General features: G+C 61.6%; 1 protein-coding gene across 10 annotated transcripts in view; it reads left to right on the top strand.

The window, feature by feature from the left end:
- Positions 1–19,001, top strand: part of BAIAP2 (BAR/IMD domain containing adaptor protein 2) — a 31,029-nt gene extending 12,028 nt beyond the window's left edge. The window contains exons 4-14 of one of the 10 annotated variants that reach the window (XR_008619143.1): positions 1,081–1,233; positions 3,932–4,156; positions 4,338–4,539; positions 5,190–5,391; positions 6,363–6,431; positions 6,863–7,025; positions 8,884–8,918; positions 11,638–11,685; positions 12,746–13,922; positions 14,457–16,596; positions 17,264–17,352. Coding sequence is in view for 7 of the 10 variants with exons in the window: in XM_024130368.3 (XP_023986136.1) it covers positions 1,081–1,233; positions 3,932–4,156; positions 4,338–4,539; positions 5,190–5,391; positions 6,363–6,431; positions 6,863–7,025; positions 8,884–8,918; positions 17,264–17,333 (1,119 nt within the window). In the remaining 3 variants the exon portion in view is untranslated. The other 9 variants (XR_008619144.1, XR_003682865.2, XM_028498814.2 and 6 more) reach the window with 9 other exon arrangements.
- Positions 19,002–19,627: the final 626 nt, after the last annotated feature.

The following is a 19,627-nucleotide window of genomic DNA, read 5'->3' as shown; positions in this document are numbered from 1 at the left end:
GGCTGCTCAGGAGGACCAGGGCCAGCTCCTTTAGGGGTGGGGTAGTGGTCTGGCCCATTTTGGCTGCCTTCCCAGGGCAAGGAGAAGGGGGTGCAGTGTGGAAGGCGGGGTGATCTGCAGGCGTTGGAGCGGGGAGCAGGGTCCCTGTCCTGGTGAGGGCGCTGGGCAGGCCCTGCCTGGGATAGTGTGCTCACTCATGCTGACTGAGCTGTGCGCTGGGGACAGCACTGGGGACAGCACTGGGGACGGCCCACGCCCGGCAGGCGGGCCTTCGCCCTCCAGCTGAGCGCCGTGGGAGGGGAGGGGAGGGGAGGGGAGGTGGCAGGAACAGCCTGCACTGCTCCCACCGGCTCCGCGCCACCCACTCACGCTGAGTCAGAGCTGGTGGAGGAGGCGAGGGAGTCAGGCGGGGGAGGCCGCCCCCTCGTGGCCTGGACCTGCCCGTTCCGCCGGAGGATGGGGCTTGATTCGGCAAAGGCTGCTCCCTGGTCGGCCAAAGGAGAGCGATACCAGCTTGGGACGGGGAGTCTGTGCCCCGTGTGGAGCGTGGAGGGGAGAGAGGGGAGACAGGAAGGGGGCTGGCAGGGCTCCCTGGGACAGCTGCCCCCAGTCTTGCTGGTACTTTGTTACTGAAACTTTCCAACCTGCAGAGAACGTTCTGGTGTACCCCAGTATCAAGCGGGGTCTCCCGTGTCTGCGTTCTCTGCCCACCCCCATGGGATCTGGGTGTGAATTAGTCATTCTCCAACACAGTGCCAGCTGAGCTTTCCTGGTCTACCGAGCATTAGGGTGGCTTTTATTATGTTTGGAGTCCGGGTCCGAGGGAGGTGACCCCCGCCACCAGCCTCACCGAGCAACCTGCCAGCATGGTCCCCTCATGTACGGCTGCCGGGGGCACCAGGGGGCAGTGGCACAGCAGGGCAGCCCCATGGCCAGAGTGAGTCACACAGCCAGGCCCCACAGCAGTGCGCCGGCCGGGAGGTGTGCTCCCCCTCCATGGGGCCGCCCAGAACTGGAGGTGATCGCGTGCTGTCCCGTCGCTGGCTCATCTGCCTCTTCTACCCGCTCTCCCACCCCCAGTACATCGACGCCATCGGCAGCAAGCAGGGGGAGCTGGAGAGCTACGTGTCCGACGGCTACAAGACTGCTCTCACTGAGGAGAGGAGGAGGTTCTGCTTCCTGGTGGAGAAGCAGTGTGCCGTGGCCAAGAACTCCGCCGCCTACCACTCCAAGGTGGGTGCTCGCTCTGCTCTGCGTGCGGCCGAGCCCTCGGCAGAAACGACTGCTTCCCCCGGGAGCACCGGGACGCGTCCAGCCTGGAGCTGTCATGAAGGAACATCGTGCTGAGCGCCCCGTGTGTTTCGGATTTCCCCAGGGCGAGAGTTCTGGAAGGAGAGTTACCAGGTTAAAGCTGCAGATGCTTTAAGACTCCCATTAGAAGTTGCCGGCTGTGTTTTTGAGAGCACTTGCACTCACAGCCCACTAGGAGGGTCTCCTCCAGGGATCAAGCTCCTTGGGAGGGGCTGCAGTGCCAGGGAACCCCTACAGAGGCCAGCTTAGGCCCCTGGGGCCAGCGAGACCCAGAGGACACACCTCCCCTGCAGGGACAGGTAGCTTCACTGGGGCTTCTGTTCCTGTAGTCCACAGGTAGGAGCTGGGGTGGGGTCAGAGCTATCTGTGGGAACATTCCAGAACGTTCTGAGAGTTTAGGTGTGGTTAGGCAGCTCAGCCAACCAGGGAGGCCCTCGTTTGTGTCCTTTTTCCGTAAAGGGCTTCTGCGGGTCAGCACCTCATACACATGCTTGATCTGACTCAGCTTCTGGTCCCCAGGCTGGAGCTGCCAAGGAGACAGATGCCCTCCCTCCACGGAGAGGCTCCTGCTTGCCTGGGCCTGCCCAAGGGCCTGCTGCCACCACAGGTGCAAAGCAAGGGTGGTGACAGGACTTATGTCCTTTGCAGGGTCGGGGGTCGGGCCACCCCGCTGAGCGGGGCTTTGCCGTCAGGTCCTGTGCCCCGAGGGCTCACTGGCAGCAGGGCGGTGCTTGCTGCAGCCACAGTTCTCCAGCAGGGCCACCGCAGCGCCCACGAGGCCCCAGGCAGCACTGTGGCAGGCGTATGCGCCCTCTGGCGGCTGGGCCCTGTGACTGGTCAGGGAGAGCACAGGCCCATCCGTGCCAGAGGGGCAGGAAAGCAGTCCTTTTCCAGGACGCCACCATCTCCGTTTGCTGGGGGGCCTGATCGTGTGTATGCGAGACATGACAGCTAACTTTCCAGGGAGCTGGACGCCAGCCCCCTGGTAGGTTTAAAAGAGCCACAAGCCCCCTGGGCTGGGGCACCGGGGCCCGAAGGCAGGACCACCCCAGCCTATTCCCAGCAGCAGGCGCCCGGCATTTCCCTGTGCCTGGGTTCAGGCCTGACAGCAACAGGGCCTTCATCAGGGTGGGAGCCCTGGGCTGCGGCACCCTGATCCTGGGTTGTCCCTGTTAGTACAGGGTCCCTGCCGACCCGCTTTCCCACCACCAGCCCAGACCCATCAACTATTTCTCTCACCCAGGAGCGAGTTAGTAAATATCTCCAGTTTTGGTTATTGCACCGAGAAGTGGCCACAGATGGGTAAACCAATGGAGGTGGCTGTGTTCCAGTCAAACCTTGTTCACAGACAATCAGCCAGCCCTCTGGCGGTTGTTTGTTGGCCCCTGGTTTAAACCAGCAGGTTGTAGAGGGGGCCACGGCCTGCTCCGAAGGGCTGTTTGTTCAGCAGCCTCCAGTTTCCCCATGTGGGCGCCACCTCCCTGCCCCAGACACAGGTCAAAAGAAGTGGGAAGAGAGACTTCCCTGGCGGTACAGTGGTGGTCCAGTGGTTAAGACACAGCGCTTCCATTGCAGGGGGCGCAGGTTCGATCCCCTGTCAGGGAACTAAGATCCCGCATGCCGCGCAGCACTGCCAAAAAATGGGGTGGGGGGAAGTGGGAAGATAAGTGAGGAGAGACAGTGAGGGCTGGACAGACCCTTCCGAGGTCCTGGAGACCATGACTGCCCCAAGCTGGGGGGCAGCTCCACCCAGGGTGGGTCTGGGGTCTGCAGTGGAACATGGGTTGTGTCACCTGTTGCAGGTAGGGTAGCCCACTTTGGTCAGAGGGCCAGGCGAGGGGGAGGGCACAGCTGCACCCCAGGCCCTGAGTGTGTCCATGTCGTGGACACAGGGCCCCTGAATGGGCTGCAGGGAACCTCAGGCTGGTGTCTCACTTCTGGCTACACCCCCATCCTGGGGCCCTGGTCAGGCCTGTGGCTTCCTCATCCTTTGTCAGGCCCTGTGTTCTTCTGGCTAGCTGTGTCCTGGGCAGGCCCTGGTGCACGCTAGAGGGACAGCTGGGCTTGCGGGCCCCTGGGTGGTGCTCTGATCGTAGCTGGGCTTTGGGCAGCTCTGTCCCTTTCCCACGGCCCCCCTCAGTCCCTGCGAGGTTTCCTGGCTCTCAAGTCTGCCCGAGTGGTGCTCTTCCTAGTATCTCATGGTTTGCCCACAAAGGGCCTTTCCGTGGCTGACCACTCGAGCACCTGTCCATTTCAGCTCCCTCGGGCCCCTGGGGAGGCCCCGCCCTGATCAGGCCTTGGTTTGATCTCATTCCTGGGGGGTCCCTCGACTGCACAGCTCACTGCAACACATCGGCCCCTTTCCCAGGTCGGGGGTCAGGGACTTACAGGTGGCTCATCTGGCTGTAAGGCACCCCACGTGGCGAAGAGCAGCCCTAGCCAGGTGTTCCCCTCCCGGGGTGGGTGTGTCTCTTTAGAAGCCTCCCAGTGCCAGGCGGGAGGCAGGGGGCTGCATCAGTGAGGTCGGCAGCAGGCCCGGGCCTCCCCCAACCCCGCGGGCAGGCTGCAGGAGCCTGCGGCTGGCCCTCATTACCACCCTGTTTGGCTTTCTCCGCTTCAGGGCAAGGAGCTGCTGGCGCAGAAGCTGCCGCTGTGGCAGCAGGCCTGTGCCGACCCCAACAAGATCCCAGACCGTGCCGTGCAGCTGATGCAGCAGATGGCCAGCAGCAATGGGTCTATACTCCCCAGCGGCCTGTCGGCCTCCAAGTCCAACCTGGTGATCTCAGACCCCATTCCGGGGGCCAAGCCCCTGCCGGTGCCCCCTGAGCTGGCCCCGTTTGTGGGGGTAAGTCCTTGCTCGGGAAAGCTCTATGGGGGCGTGGGGGGATGGCCCCCCTTGGCACCAACGGTTGGCGTCCCGTGGCAGCTGGGGCGCGCCCCTGCTGGGGGCCAGGGGTTCTCCATGCTGGCCTTCCCCGGGCCGGGCCCTCCTGCCACACCGCCCCCATGCCGCCTCTTCCTGACAGCGGCTGTCTGCCCAGGAGAACACGCCTGTCATGAATGGCGTCTCGGGCCCAGACAACGAGGACTACACCCCCTGGGCTGACCGCAAGGCCGCCCAGCCCAAGTCCACGTCTCCTCCGCAGTCTCAGAGCAAGCTGAGCGACTCCTACTCCAACACGCTTCCTGTGCGCAAGAGCGTGGCCCCCAAGAACAGCTACGCCACCAGTAAGAGCTCCGCTGGGGCCCCGGCCCTGCCCCCGCCCGCAGTAGTAACATCACACCTGAGGGGAGGCTGGGGAGGTCCGGAGGCTCGCAAGTGTGCCTGCCTGTGTGCGGCACCCTGGGGGCCCCTTTGAGATGGTCTTCCTGGACCCTTGGGCTTGGCCAGGCTCCCCCATGAAGTGAACATGATAGGGCGGGGCAGCGTGGGGACGCCAGCAGCTCAGCTGGTGACAGGAGCAGGTGGGTGACGCTGGGGAGGGCTTTGCCGACCGTGGCACAGTTTCCCGCCCTGCCGTGTCTGCCGTGGCCGGCACTCTCCCTCCCGCAGCCCCACCGGTGGCCTCGGCCCGTGAGGGTCTCCTGATTAGCAGATGGGAAAGCTGAGGCTCAGGCCCAGAGGACTGCCCCTACTGATGAGTGGCAGGTCAGAGGCTGAAGCCACACGCACCCCAGCTCCCAGGTCCTTCCGGAGTCTGAGCCAAACAGCCCTGGAGGCCTGGTAGTCGTCCATCAGGATGGACAGTCCACCTCCAGGCCCACCTGGGGCCTCCTAGCATCTCATCATCGGGCAGCTGAGCTGACGGGAGGGTGACCGTGCCCTTACCCACTCGGGGCAGAGACCCCCCTCACACCTGCCCTGTCATTCCCGGCAGCCGAGAACAAGACCCTGCCCCGCTCGAGCTCCATGGCAGCCGGTCTGGAGCGCAACGGCCGCATGCGGGTGAAGGCCATTTTCTCCCACGCGGCTGGGGACAACAGCACCCTGCTGAGCTTCAAGGAGGGCGACTTCATCACCCTGCTGGTGCCCGAGGCCCGCGACGGCTGGCATTACGGCGAGAGCGAGAAGACCAAGATGTGAGTCCCGTGAGGGCGGCGGGCACGTCGGCCTCGCGCCCGGTCCGCAGACGCCCTGACTGGGCTCTGGATCCTCCTCTGAGCTGACGATCCAGGTCCCACGCTTCTGTTGGGAGGGACAGATGTAGCCGAGGGCCCCCCACCGTCCCTCACTTCCACACCCCTCACCTAGCCCATCACCCCCCGTGTGCGTGTGCCCTCCCAGGCAGCAGAGGCCAGCCTTCCACCCCAAAGCCTTTCCGTGCGTGTGAGCAGCCCTCCTGCTGGGGTTCTAGAAGTGGCCTTGAGCCGGATGGGCCGCGCCTTCACGGCTTGATTGAAAGCCTGTTGCTAAGAGGCTGTGCTGACGCCTGGCTCTTGCTCAGCCAGGGGCCGCCCAGGTCAGGGGCTGTCCCTTCCCACTGCCACCGCCACCACCGTTGTCTGCATGCATCTGTCCTCGGGGTGAGAGACCCCTGCCCCAGGGCAGAAGCAGCCTGCCTCAGCCGGGGAGGGAGAGGCTGCGCTGGGCTTGGCTCTGGCTACTGGCAGCCGCCGCCCCCGAGGGGGAGCTCTGAGGACGAGGGGCACCGGCAGGGCACCCGCACGCCCAGCACCACGCCTGCCTCCCCCCAGGCAGCCTCTCACGTTGGTGCCGTGGTTCTGTGTGGCCACGTGGGGCTGAGGCCCTGCCCAGCTGGGCCACGTGGCAGGAAACCAGCCCTGTTTGTTGAAGAAGTAAGAGTCCTGCCTGGGTCCTGGCACCTTCCCTCACCCCCAGCCTCGCTCTCGTCCGGAGCAGGGCAGTTCCGAGCTGGATGCACACCCCGCGTGGGTGCTGGGGTCTCCTGGTCTCCCTGGAGCGCGCACACGTGTCCCCTCCTCGGGTGCAGCCAGGCCGGGGAACGGGTGGGACTTGGGCCGGATGGCAGTCGGCCCCTGCGCTGGAACGCAGAGGCCCCGACACGCTCTGACAGGGTCTGCTCTTCCAGGCGGGGCTGGTTTCCCTTCTCCTATACCCGGGTCCTGGACGGCGACGGCGGTGACCGATTGCACACGAGGTGAGCGTGCCGACAGGGGTAGATGGCCCATAGCTCTGGGGAGGGGCTGCGCATTTGAGGCCGTAGGGTGCAGGGGTGCGGAGGTGCTCTGAGGGCGGCGTCTGAGAGCCCCAGGGGTCGCTGCCAGCTGTGGGGGGCACGGTGGGGGCCCCGTGAGCCCCCCAGGTCCCTCTGGCCCTCGGGAGAGCAGGAGATTCGCTGCCGGAGCCAGCGAGGGGCTGAGCGGCTGCCGTAGGGCTCGGCTCCCCTGCCGCCTGCATGCTTCACACCCCGCTCCTAGAAGGGGGCTGGCCCACCGGGGCAGCGTGGCTGCACCCCAGGCCACAGAGAGCAGCCTCTCGTTCCGCCTTCTTTGCGGGGCCCGGCGAGGTGGGGGGCCCGTGGGGGCCGGGCCAGGCCCAAGCTGACGGCCCTGCGCCCCATCCCCACAGCCTGCAGCAGGGCAAGAGCAGCAGCACGGGCAACCTCCTGGACAAGGAAGACCTGGCCCTCCCGCCCCCCGACTATGGCACATCCTCCCGGGCCTTTCCCGCCCAGACGGCCGGCACTTTCAAGCAGAGGCCCTACAGCGTGGCCGTGCCCGCCTTCTCCCAGGTGAGTCGGGGGCCTTGGCAGGGGCCGATGATGGGTGGGCTCGGCCGCAGCCCTGTGTTGGCACCTCCACTGGAAGGCCGTGGGCTCGGGGGTTGGGGCCTGGCATCTGCAGCCCTGCTGTGGCCACCTCAGGGGACACGGCCAGACGTCCTCTATAGTCTCAGGGCTCTAGAGAAGGCACGGCGGCCCCTCTGCCTGCCCTTCCCTCGGGCTGGGGTGCTGCCGGCCTTGAGACTGCTCTGGATGCCGCCTCTCGGGAGGAGCCCCTTCCCTGAGAGCCGTGGGGCTCCCGCGATCATGGGTTCGAGTGCAGACGAGTGCCTGCCACTCACGGCCTGAGATGTGGCCGGAACCTTCTAGTTAGCGTGTTTCTGGGGCCCTTAGGAGGCAGGGCCGGGCACGTGTGGTCAGGCCACCTGGTACCAGGTGACCAGAGGCAGAAGACTAAGGCTTGGGTCCCTGGTGGATCCCCTGACGGATCCCCCAGTGTGCCTGGTGGTCTTGAGGTCAAGGCGGGGCTGAGGTGTGAGTGTGGGTGGTGCTGCACAGCTCTGCTGGGGAAGCTCGTGGGGTGGAGGGGGCCCAGGCTTCCAGGACGTTCATCTGCTGTGGCTGTGTGGTAGGCAGGGGCCAGCAGCTCTGTTCCGGTGCCGCTCTCTAGGGCAGGGCCTCCCTCGGTTTGGGGGTTGGGGGGCCCAGGCAGAGGGGAGAGGAAGAGAAGAGAACTCAGGTTTCTCTAGGGTTTGAGCAGCCAGAGAGTTGACCCAACAGCTGGGGCTCCCATATTGACAGTGTGATGTCAGAAGTGGGTGGGGCAGGGAAGGGCTCTGGGTATGTGGTGGCCGACTCTCCCTGTCCAGCTGCCCCTGTCCGGCAGCTGTCCTGTCCTCACCCACCTCTCCTTCCTGTGAGGAGGGCTCAGCTGGCACATGCCGTGTGAGGTGTCGAGGGTGGAGGGAGCCGTCTTCAGGGAATTGACGGTTTAGGCAGAGTGAACACGTGATTTGAGACAACTTAAGTGGTGAGAGGGGCAAGGCCGAGGTGGTGTGGCCGGACCCTTGGATGGAACCTTTCGGAGAAGGTGAGGTTGGGACCAATGGCCAGGGCAAGCAGCAGGGAGGGAGAGGCTGATCCCGCCTTGGGAGAGGCGTGGCGCCTCGGGGGGTCACAGGGCCAGGCTGCTGAGCAGTGAGACACTTCAGTCCCTCTGCAGCCTTACCCAGGCCTCAGCTGGCCTGGACTGGAGGGGTCTGACCACTGCTTGTTGCTCTTGCTTCCTGGTTGCTGGTTTTGGTTTTGATGCTTAGAGAGCAGAGGAGGGTGTCCCAGTACCCCTCAATGGCTTTGGGGCGGCAGCTGCTTCAGGGCCAGGAAGCTGTGGCTGGGTGTGGGGCGCTCCGGGGCCGGCACAGGTGTGCATGAGGCAGGCGTGCGGGTGACCTTCGGTGCGGCCGCCCTCCCCACGCCAGCCTCCGCCAGCCTGGCTTCCCCGACCCGGCTCCTCAGCGCCCCACCGTCGGTGGTTTCAGCCTCTGGGTTCCCCAGGAAGCCCTCACCTGCCAGCTGTTCCTACCATATGACCTGCAGGGCCGAAGAGCCATAGGGAACATGGGTGGAAGGGCGTCATCAGGTGATGTGTCTTGTGTGTGCCCGGGAGCGTGAGCTCACCGTCGGCCGCTGGCCAGATAAGGAGGCATCCCTGTGAATTTGGGAGGTCACTGCTGGGGGGGGAGGGGCCCTTCATGTCCTCAGCTGAAGGCAGCACCGCACACCCTGGGGTTAGGAGGGGACCCTGCCCTGCAGATCTGGCCTCACCCCCTGAACCCCAGCCTGACCTGTTTCTTCCTTTCCTCCCCAGGGTTTGGATGATTACGGGGCGCGGGCCGTGAGCAGGTAAGGGGTTTTGAGACTCGTCTTGGGGAGCTGTGGGTTTGGGGGAGCTGTCCCACCGGAGGCTGGGGTTGGGTGGCTCCCCTCCCAGGCCTGCTCTGTTGGGGCCTGGCTGGAGACCATGGTGTCTCCACTCTGAGTCAGCGGTGCCCAGGGTGCCTGTTCTCTGTCCCTCACCGCGCTGTGCCTTCCCCCAGTCCGCTCTGTAGGGCAGGGCCCTCAGTGCAGGACGCCCTGTCCCCTGGCAGCAGCCCAGGGTCCCCAGATAACGCCGAGTGGGGGAAGCAGCCCCTCCTGGAGCTGCCTTCGTGCTCCCCTTGCGGGCAGGCGGGTGGGTGGGTGGGAGCAAGCCGGGCCTGGCCCTGTGCCCAGGCCGGAGTCAGGGACCCACTGCAGCCACTACTGGGGCTCCCATTCTTTCCTGGTGGGGCCCTCGGGCTGCCCACAGCCACAGCATGACCCCCTCGCCTGGTGGTTTTGTGGCCCTGCTCTTTCCTGGCATCCAGACCTGCTTGTCCAGACCTCGGCCAGGAGGGGGGCCCGCCCCTGGGCTCGTCTCCCCGGAACCAGCCCAGGCCGGTGCACATGGCTCAGGGCTGCAGCCTTCTGAAACCCTGACCCAGGCTCAGCCCTTGTCTGGGCTCTGGGGGTCTCCTGTCACCACTCCCCCAGGGCCGGGTGGCCAGCCGCGCGGCTGGGAGGGCAGCTGTGGGGGAGGTGTGCGGCCCGGCAGCTGTCCTGTGCTTTGTTTCACAGCGGCAGTGGCACGCTGGTGTCCACAGTGTGAGGACGCTGACCCCGGGCAGCTGCTGCTCAGAAGAGCTCCCGCCGTCCCCTGCCCCCCCTACCCCCGCGCGCCAGTCTGTCTGGTCTCCATCGGTTTCCTCCTCGGCTCTCGTTGGTTTCTTCCTGGGTTGTTTCTCTTTCCCACTTGCCCCCTCACCCCCGCCTTTTGGTTGGTGACCCCAGACTCTGTGATCCCCCAGGGTCCATGGTGCTGCCCCATCTCCGCTCCCTATGTTTACACGCCCCCACCCGTGTGTTGGGACCTGCCGCTGGGCAGCGCGGGCGGGGTGTCCTCGCCGCTGCTCCCCATCCGCCGTATTCATGACACGCTGTCCCTCTTTGAAGGCTCACCGTGAGCCAGGTCTAAAAAGTTTGAAGAAAAAGAAAAATCTTTAAAAAAAAAAAAACCAAAAAAACGAAAAGATGAAAAACAGGGAAAGGACTTTTTTTTTCCTGAAAAACAAAAACAGATATGCATGGACTCCGGTGTACGTACTGTTATCTCTGCATCTGACCCCCCAGCACACGCTGGCACCTGTGTCGGGAGAGGGAGGGTGCTGGGGGCTCCACGAGGCTTGTGGCCCCGGGGGCATCCTTCCCGGCCGCACCCAGAGAAGGGCTCGGGCCGAGCCAGGGGGCCTCCTGAGGAAGCTGGCCGCTCCTGTGAGGGAGGCCGCAGCCCCCAGCCCTGCCTGCCCGCCAGGCCGGGCTCCCGACCGCTTCCTTGTCCCGGACGCCGTTGGACGATGTACAGACCAGAGCGCGGCGCCAGCCTCGGGGCGCCGTGACCGTGACTGCACAGTGCACTGGCGGGGAGGGGGACCGGCCGCACTCGGACATTCCAAAGACCTCCAGAGACCACCCCCAACCCAACGTGTTCTGGAAATCATTTCTTTAACCAGCCTGTGAAGGAGTGAGGGCGGCTCTGGGCGCTACACCCCCGCACCTGCCGTCAGGGAGCAGGCAGTCCCTGCCCAGTCCTCCCTAAACGCTCTCGTCTCTTTGTGTGTCTTGGTGACTTCAGAAACAGACATGCTGGACAGAGTGGCTACTGGTATTGCCTCTTCACGCCTTGAATCTGGGAAGTGAGCGAGGGCGCAGCCGCTCCGCCCTTCCCGCCACGGGAGCCCCCGTGAAGCTGTGGACGCTTCTTTTTCTGATGTGATTTAGCAAAACCTTCCCGCCCCCTCCCGTGGACTAGGACATGGCTGGTAGCATTTGTGAGAGAAGCAGCTCAAGACGCAGACAGACCCTGTTTTATAATTAAGGAAAAAACCAAGCCAGAACATGGACCTTTGTAAAAAGAGCCTTCTATGTTGGTGTTCTAATTTTGCTAAAAGATCTCAAATCCAGGGGATTCCATGCTCAATGGATGAATGTAGACACAAAACCGCAAAACTTGTATGAAGATGTAAAGTGCTGAAAATATTTTTCCTGTTTCCTTTCGTCTTTTTTTTTTTTTTAAATCTGAATTGTGCCCTGTACTGCAGTTGTTTGAATAAAAGTTTTATTTATTGCATCGAGTTGGGTGTGGCACCTCCTTCCAGCCCCTCTGCGTGTGTCCGGGCCATGTGCAAAGCCTGGCCTGCTCGCCGACAGAATAACCAAGGTGCAGGGAGTGCCGGGCCCCACTGCTCTCCCTGGGGGCACCTGGGGAGGCCCGCACCCTGGGTGAGAGCCACGTGGGCCTGGTCCAGGGACGCCCTGCTTGAGCTGACGTGCTCCTTGGAGCTTCCTCCCTGCAGACCCCTCCCGGGGGCTGGAGAGCCAGCTCTGCCCTGTGGCTGGTGGCACATGCTCCTGGCAGCATGCACTAGCTGCCAGGCATCCCCCCATCCTCCATCCGGCGTATGTCCCCTCGGAGACCTCAGACCTCACTCCCACCCGCTCCACATGCACCAACCATGCACCAACCGAGCCCTGTGTTTCCTTGCAGTGCCGATGTGGAAGTGGCCAGATTTTGAGCGGTCCCTGACTAGAGTTAGTAAGTTGCCCTGGTTTTCTTATGCTCTGGTCCGAGGGTCTGCTGAGCCTGCGTCTGCTCTCGGCTCCGTGTCTTTGCTTCCCTGGACCTCTCCTTGGGCTCTCGGATTTCCTCCCTCTGGAAGCTTGCAGGTCTGGCCTGGCCCTCTGTCTGGGTTCCCTGGTTGCTTCTGCTGGGTGCTTTGGCCATAATCAGGGTGAAGCCTGGTGATCAGCTGCGAGGCTGGCTTTGGGCTCCTTTGGCTGAGTGCCCCTCAGACCGGTCCCTGGGCGTGGGTCTGAGCCCGGCCTGGCTGGCTCCTGGGATGGTGAGTATCACAGCCCCTCGAGGGCTGGGGAGGCCAGGATGGGTCTGGGGATAGCACCACGGCCTGTGCCCAGGTGAGAGCCACAGGCACACGGGAGCAGGAGCTCGCATCTGCCCCACAGGGGATGAGCAGGTGCAGTGGCTCTGTTCTGCCCAGGCTCACCTGCCGTCTGCCCCGGCATGGCTCCAAAGGGCTACTCCAGGCTTTCCAGATCAGGCCCCGGGGGCCTCCTCCAACTCCCAGCTGGTGATGGTCCCTTCCCGTGCCCTTGGAAAGCAAGCGCCAACAGCTGGGCTGGGGGCGATGCAGGGGGAGCCCGCTGCTCTGGGCTCCTGTGCCTGGGTCTGGGCAGCACTGCTGCCCCCCTGCCCCACCCCAGCCCTGTCACTGAGAAGTCTGCTGCGTGAAGCTGGCACATGGGCCCTTTATAGAGATGGTCCTCCCTTCACCTCCTTGGGTGTCACGGCGATGCCATCCTCCCGCTGGGCAGCCGGACCACTCCAGCAGGTCCGGACTCTCCCTCTTCCTCCTTCGCTGCCTTTCGTGTGTGTGTGTGGTGTGTGTGTGTGTGTGTGTGTGTGTGTGTTTAGGCCACACTGCGCAGCTTGTGGGATCTTAGTTCCCTGACCAGGGATCAAACCCGGGCCCCCAGCAGTGGAAGCACAGAGCCCTAACCACTGGACTGCCAGGGTTTTTTTTATCTATATATATGTTTGGTTTTTTTTTTCCTGCCTTTTTCTTGATGAGCTGCAGTGTGAGTTCTGGAAAACTCTAGAGACGAGCGCTCCTGAAATTGGGGGATGGGAGAAATGACTTTGACCCTGGCTCAACAGTGGGTGAGCTGGGCCACTCTCCTCCCCTGCATCTGTCCCTCTTCTTCCGAGATGCTTTGAGACACCTGCATCTCCCGCCCCTACCTATGCTGCCCTCGTGGTCCCTCTGAGCTGGTGGAGCCCAGCTGATCTCACCCACTGGAGGTATTGGAAGGGGGTGAAGGCTCAGGAGGCTCGTATGGCCTCTGCCTAGAACCCCACCCCTGGATGTAGGGCAGAGCCCCAGGGGCATGGCGGGCGGGGGTGCACTCATCCCTGGGAGCACACAGCACGGCGGCCGCAGGGTCTGCCTGCCCTGATGATTCTACCAGGGGCGGGGGTGTCACAAGCCACCTCTGGTTGGTTGAGGGACATTGCTCAGCTTTGCCAGAGCTCACAGCCCTGGGAGGAGGGCCGGGGAGGAGAACGACTCAAGTGCAGAAGGGCCGACGTTCTGAAGTTGTGGCACGTTTTAAGAGGAAGACGTGGAGAAAGTTGAAATCTATGCTGTGACTGCTCTTCGCTCCTTCTCTGCTCCGGAGTCACCACAGGACACAAGCCACGCTTCATGCTGACGGGGCTGTTATCAGAACCACCCCCTTTCTTATTCAAGAAGTGGATTCAGAAGATAACCGAAGGCGATTCCACCAAATCCCCAGTGATGAATGTTTCGTGAGCCTGGACCCGAATGCTGCTCGGCTGCAGGGGTCCCACCTCATCAGGCTGTGGGGGTCTGCAGAGGACTGGGTGGTGGGGACAGCCATTCCTGGTGGGGGGGCCTGGCTCGTGCCTGCCTTCACCATGCCGGGGACTTCAGGCCTGCCCCCCGGAGGGTGCAAATCCATTCCGTATAAAAGCTACCGGCTGTCCCTGTGTCCCTGCTCAGGAGGGGGACAGAGCCCAGCCCCCAGTCCTCCACCTGAGTGCCTGGTGGCCCTGCCTGGGGAGGGGCCCTGGCGTGCTGACAGCACTGACTCGCGCATACTCCAGCGTCTCCCATTTGGGTCAAGAAGAGCTTGTTCTGTGTCTGGGTGGTCCGCTGTTGATTGGCCTCGGCGTCCACCCCTGGGCAGTGACGGACGTCTGCAGGACAGCAGGATCGATCGGCAGTGCCTCAGGTCCAAACCTTGTCATGTTTTGTCTTCCCAGTGTTGACCCCAGTCCCTCACCTGGGGTTACTCAGGTGCCCTCCCCGGGGGGTAGCTCTTAAACCTATCCTTTCACAGAACATTCCAGAAGGTGGTGGGCACCCAAGGGGGCCTCACGCTTCCTCTGATCCTGAAGGGTGGGAGTGTCCCACCCAGGGGTCTCTGGCCAGGGCTGCAGGAAGGAGTCGCTCCAGAGGTCTGGAGTGATTACAGCTGCCACCTGCTTCCTCAGAACCTGCAGTGTGGACAGCACATGCTTCTTCCATGGTCACACTGTTTTGGGGAAGGAGAAGAGGACAGTGTGGGTCAGAGGCCAGACACCCTCTTCAGGGAGGTCTTCCTGGTTCAGGTGGCAGTGTGGGTTTGCCACTGACCCTTTTTTTTTTTAATTGAAGTATAGTTGATTTACAATGTTGTGTTAATTTCTGCCATATAGCAAATTGATTCAGTTATACCCATATATACATTCTTTTTTATATCCTTTTCCGTTACGGTTTATCACAGGATACTGAATATAATCCCCTGTGCTATACGGTAGGACCTTGTTGTTTATCCTTTCTATACATAACAGTTTTCATCTGCTAATCCCAAACTCCCAATCCACCCCTCCCCCACCCCTTCCTCCTTGGCAAACACAAGTCTGTTGTCTATGAGTCTGTTTTGTAGGTAAATTCATTTGTATAATTTTTTAGATTTTACATATAAGTGATATCATATGCTGTTTGTCATTCTTAGTATACTGAGAATCTCTAGGTCTATTCATGTTGCTGCAGATGGCATTATTTCATTCTTTTTTATGGCTGAGTAATATTCCATTGTGTATATACATCTTCTTTATTCATTTATCTGTCGATGGACACATTTAGGCTGTTTCCTTGTCTTGGCTATTGCGAATAGTGCTTCTGTGAACATAGGGGTGCACGTATCTTTTTGAATTATAGTTACATCTGGATCGTATGGCAACTCTAGTTTTGGGGGGAACCTCCATACTGTTTTCCATAGTGCCTGCACCAATCTCCCACCAACAGTCTAGGGAGGTTCCCTTTTCTCCACACCCTCTCCAGCATTTGTAATTTGTAGACTTCTTAATGATGGCCATTCTGACCAGTGTGAGGTAGTAGTACCTCATTGTAGTTTTGATTTGCATTTCTCTAATAATTAGCAATGTTGAACATCTTTTCATGTGCCTGTTGGCCTTCTGTATGTCTTCTTTGGACAAATGTCTAGTTAGGTCTTCTGCTCATTTTTCGATTGGGTTGTTTGGTTTTTTGTTGTTGAGATGTAGGAGCTGTTTGTATATTTTTGAAATTAAGCCCTTGTCAGTCGCATCATTTGCAAATATTGTGTCCCAATCTGTAGATTGTCTTTTTGTTTACGGTTTCCTTTGCTGTGCAAAAGCTTGTAAGTTTGATTAGTGTCTTTTTGTTTACGGTTTCCTTTGCTGTGCAAAAGCTTATAAGTTTGATTAGGTCCCACTTGTTTATTTTTGCTTTTGTTTTTATTGCCTTGGGAGACCTAAGAAAACATTGCTACGATTTATGTCAGAGAATGTTTTGCCTATGTTTTTCTTGTAGGAGTTTTATGGTGTCATGTCTTATATTTAAGTCTATAAGCCATTGTGAGTTTATTTTTGTATATGGTTTGAGGGTGTGTTGTAACTTCATTGATTTACACATGGCTGGTCACTGACCCTTTCTGATGAGAATGTAGGTGTGTCGGGACACACCCGGCTGGAACTCCCTTTTGCCCCCTGGCTCTGGTCAGCACAGGCGCCATCCTCCCTTCTCTGGGTCCCTTCCCCTGCTGGGTCCCTGACTCTGGATGGACAAACCTGCCCCGTTTCTAGCCCCACAAGACCCCCGGCCATGACCCTGGCTGCAGACCGCCAAGGGCATGGAGCCCTCCTCTAGGACCAGAGTCCAGTCAAGGCGGCCGCCCCCATGGCTGCCCTGCATCCTCCGTCCCCGGGCGGATGACGCTGGTCACAGCAGAACCTCGGTTTCAGAACCTCCAGGCCGCCCCTGCCCGGGGCCAGTGGGGCCAAAGCACATCTGCTCAGACCCAAGCCTGGGGGGCCAGAGAGGACCTGAATGAGGGAGACTGAGGCCCCGCCGGCTGGAGGGCCTTTCATCAGGTGCAGATGTTCCGAGGCAGGGGTGGAACGGCTGTGGGTGCTGCAGCCAACTGCCAGGCAGCATCTTGGAGACGCAGAAGCCACACGTTGCTCCATCAGTCTCCTCTCACCAGTTCATCCTTTGAACAACTGAGCCCGAAGTGCCTCAGTGTTTTAGAAAACGCCAGGTCCTCAGGCAAACACAGGGTTTTTTTTCCCACCCCACGTTCTATCTTCCTGGGCACCTGGACAGAGCGCCCACCCAGCTCCTGTCGATGCCCAGCCATGTCAGAGGCCACTCCCGCCCCAGGTAACGGCTCCTGTTCAGGCCGAGCCCTCTGTGTCCCACGTGCCATCCGTGCTGTCACCCTTGGGACTGCCTGACGTCCCCCGGCCTGCTCTCCTGTGCCGTCCCCGCCTGGGCAGGTCCTCGGAGCCCACCGAACCCGAGGAGGAGAGGCCTCCGTGAGCACGAGGCCAGGTGCCGGCCCCGCCCTGCACTCATCTTGTTCCATCGCAGCCCCTTGTCTGGTGCGTCCGTCTGTCCGTCAGCCGCGGCCTCGGCACGCAGGGGCGGGCACGGCTTCTCTCCGAGGAGGCGGTCAGCCCCTCCGCAGGGGCTGCGGGGGTCCACCCCTGCCAGCCCCGTTGCCGCTGGGGTGCCTGCGCCTCGTGTCTGTCGTGTCGGCATGGGGCGGGCCACTCTCTGGGCCCCCAGGATGCATGGGCTGGGCTTGTGCGCTCTGCTGAGCTGTGGCTCTGTGTGTCAACAGCTGTGTCCTTGCAGACGGGCTCAGCTGCTGCTCTCGGGCAGGTGGCAGGGGGTTGGGTGGGGGGTGCTTGGCCTTGGGGCGTGGCGCACCGAGCTTGGGTGCGGCTCATGTGGGGCTGCCTCAGGTTGCAGAGAGAGGACCGGGGCTGATGTGGAGGGGCCCCGCCATGCCCACCCACGCTGCCTTGGGGAGGGTTGATGGTTCGAGGTGGGGCACTTGCGGGGGGTGAGCAGAGGGTGGCGCACTGGGGCTCAGCTGGCCTTGCGGACAGCGCCCCTTTCTGGCTCTCCCCCGCGGCCTCTGCCACCCCCTGGCCCTGAGCTCAGAGGCTGGGCCGTCGGGGTCCAGGTGGGTGCCGTCCATAGACGCAGGGTGGCACTCAGCACCCCTCCCGAAAACCACTCAAACCACTCTTCTCTCCTCAGGAATCCCTTCGCCAGCGTCCAGCTGAAGCCGACGGTGACCAATGACAGGTCTGCCCCACTCCTCAGCTGACGGCCACGTCTGCACCCACTGCCCGTGGGGCCCCTCCTCCCACACCCTGACCTGTAACCTGTTTCGTTACAATGTGCTTGCTCCCCATTTAGAGAATTCTCTCCTTCCAAGCCCTTCTGCCCCCACCTCAATCTGGCCTGGGCTGGACCCCGGCTGTCCCTACAGGGTCAGGAGCTGGCATGGCCGTGGCCAAGGAGAGTGAGGGGGGCTGGCCCCTGGAGCGGGGACCTGCTGCCTGGGCTGTGCGGCCAAACTTTTGGATCAGGCCCATCTGTTGTGTGGTGCAGGGAGGGCCATCGCATCAGCTTGTAGCTGTAAGGGGAGCCCCTGTCTGGTCAGTAATGAGGCCGCTCACCTGTACTGCCTGCAGCAGCATGCAGGGGCAAGGGGAGGGTGGGGGGGAAGGGAGGGGGAGGGCGAGGGCCTGCCCCGCCTTCCTTGGATTTATTATGAGCGCTTAACTTCCTGGCAGACCCTTGATTGGGGCTTTGCTGGGTCTGCCCCCTCCCACTGGCAGTTTTGTGGGCCTCTCTGTCCCAGTTTCTCCCTGCCCGCACCCTAACTCCCATCCAGAACTGGCTGCAGGGCCCCCAGCTCTCCTCCCTGTCCCCAGGGTGGTCGGTGCTGTGTGCCATTGAGGGGGTCCTGCCCCAGGATTCCTGGGGCAGGGCCCCCTCAATGCTCCGGCTGTTTCCATATTTCAGCTGAAATATAAGATTTTAGAAACTTTATCGGATCCAAGCTGTTTGACATTTGAGGCTGAAATACAGCCGTGTTAACCACGTTGGTGACTGACTGACAGCAGTCCTTACCTCAGGAGACGTTCCTGGCTGCATCTGCTTGCTCCTCCCAGACCCTCCCAGGAGGGACTCTGCGCACAGCCCAGAACTCGAAGCACAGGGGGTGGGGCCCCAGAGGCTCTCACCTTGCAGAAGCTGGAGGCAGGCCGGGTGGGGCGAGGCAGGGTCACAGGGCAGATGTTTGTTTGCGGTGGAGGGGCACAGAAGCCCCACCTTGCTCCCAGCTCACCACCCCCTCAACCGGCCTCCCCGTGCTGAGGGACGGAGGCGACCCCTGGAGAGGCAGGAGGAAGAGCTTTCCGGAGAGGTCCCCTCTCACCCTTACCTACGCAGGGCCAGCTTCCAGGCAGGAAGTGAGGGCTGCAGGCGTCAGTCCGCCGGCCCTGTTCTGGGAAGACACCCCAACCTGGGCACCCTAGGGGCCCAAGGTCACTGTCTCCCTCCACCAAGGTGTGCCAAGGACAGCTGGAGGAAGGGTGGTCTCCCTCCTGCATCCCCCAGTGGTCAGAAGGGACTCTAGGGACCCCACCCCAGCACGGCCCATGCCCCCTCCTGCCCAAGGCTTTATCTGCAGACTCCAAAAGAAAACACGCTTAGCATGAAGGCTTTTTTTCCTTAGCTTTGATTTCTCTTAAAAAACAGACGAGAAAGGAACAAGACGATCATTGTACCAGCATCATAAGCCTCAAATAAACAAACAAAAAACAACAAACTCAAAACAAGTTCCCACCCACACCCCAAAAGCAACAATAAATTTTACGTCTCTTTGGCAACAATAACTTAAAAGCATCCCACTTCCATCTGTTCTGACAACAGCGTTACAAAAATACCCCCTGTGTTGCCCTGCCCCACCCTCCCTCCCAGCCCCACCCCTTCCCACTGTCTCCACCCCGGCAGTAGGAACCCCCTGACACTGACCGTGGGGGGCAGCCCCCACTTTCCTTTGGCAGCTGGGCCGGGCCGGGCTGGGCCCTACCTTGCAGAGGGGAGCCACAGGCACCTCTAGACAGGGGCTGAAGCAGCAGGACTGCGACCTGAAAGCCCCCCCCCCATCTTTCGGGCTGCCCACCTCAGTCCCCTCGCAGGCCTCCAGTGGGACCCAGGCAGGAGCCGGCCCAGACCCTGTGGGGAGGGAGAGCTTACGGTCTAACTGATTCAGTGAAGGGGAAACAGCCACAGACTTGGAGCGGGGACACACGAGCGCGGTGTCCTCTTCTTGCACTGAGCAAACCCTGAACCGGCAGAAGGGGCAAAGGGGGCAGGGAGAGGCCGTCCTAGCAGGCCTGTACCTGCCCTCTCACCTGGGGTGAGGACACAGCAGCCTGCAACACACCACAGGAACCTGTGGGCTGGGCGTGCGAGGGCCCCTGGCCTCAGAGGCCAAGCAGTCTTGACAGCGGGGGGCCGGGGGGAGGGGGCAGCTTCAGGGGGAGGGGCGGCTGTAGGGCATCCCTAGGGCATAGCAGCAAACCCAAGCGTCCAGGACAAATCCTG

Source organism: Physeter macrocephalus, chromosome 14 (assembly GCF_002837175.3).
Source record: "Physeter macrocephalus isolate SW-GA chromosome 14, ASM283717v5, whole genome shotgun sequence".
NCBI lineage: Eukaryota > Metazoa > Chordata > Mammalia > Artiodactyla > Physeteridae > Physeter > Physeter macrocephalus.
Note: the sequence above shows the minus strand (reverse complement) of the source record. Positions and strands in the feature narration are given on the sequence as shown.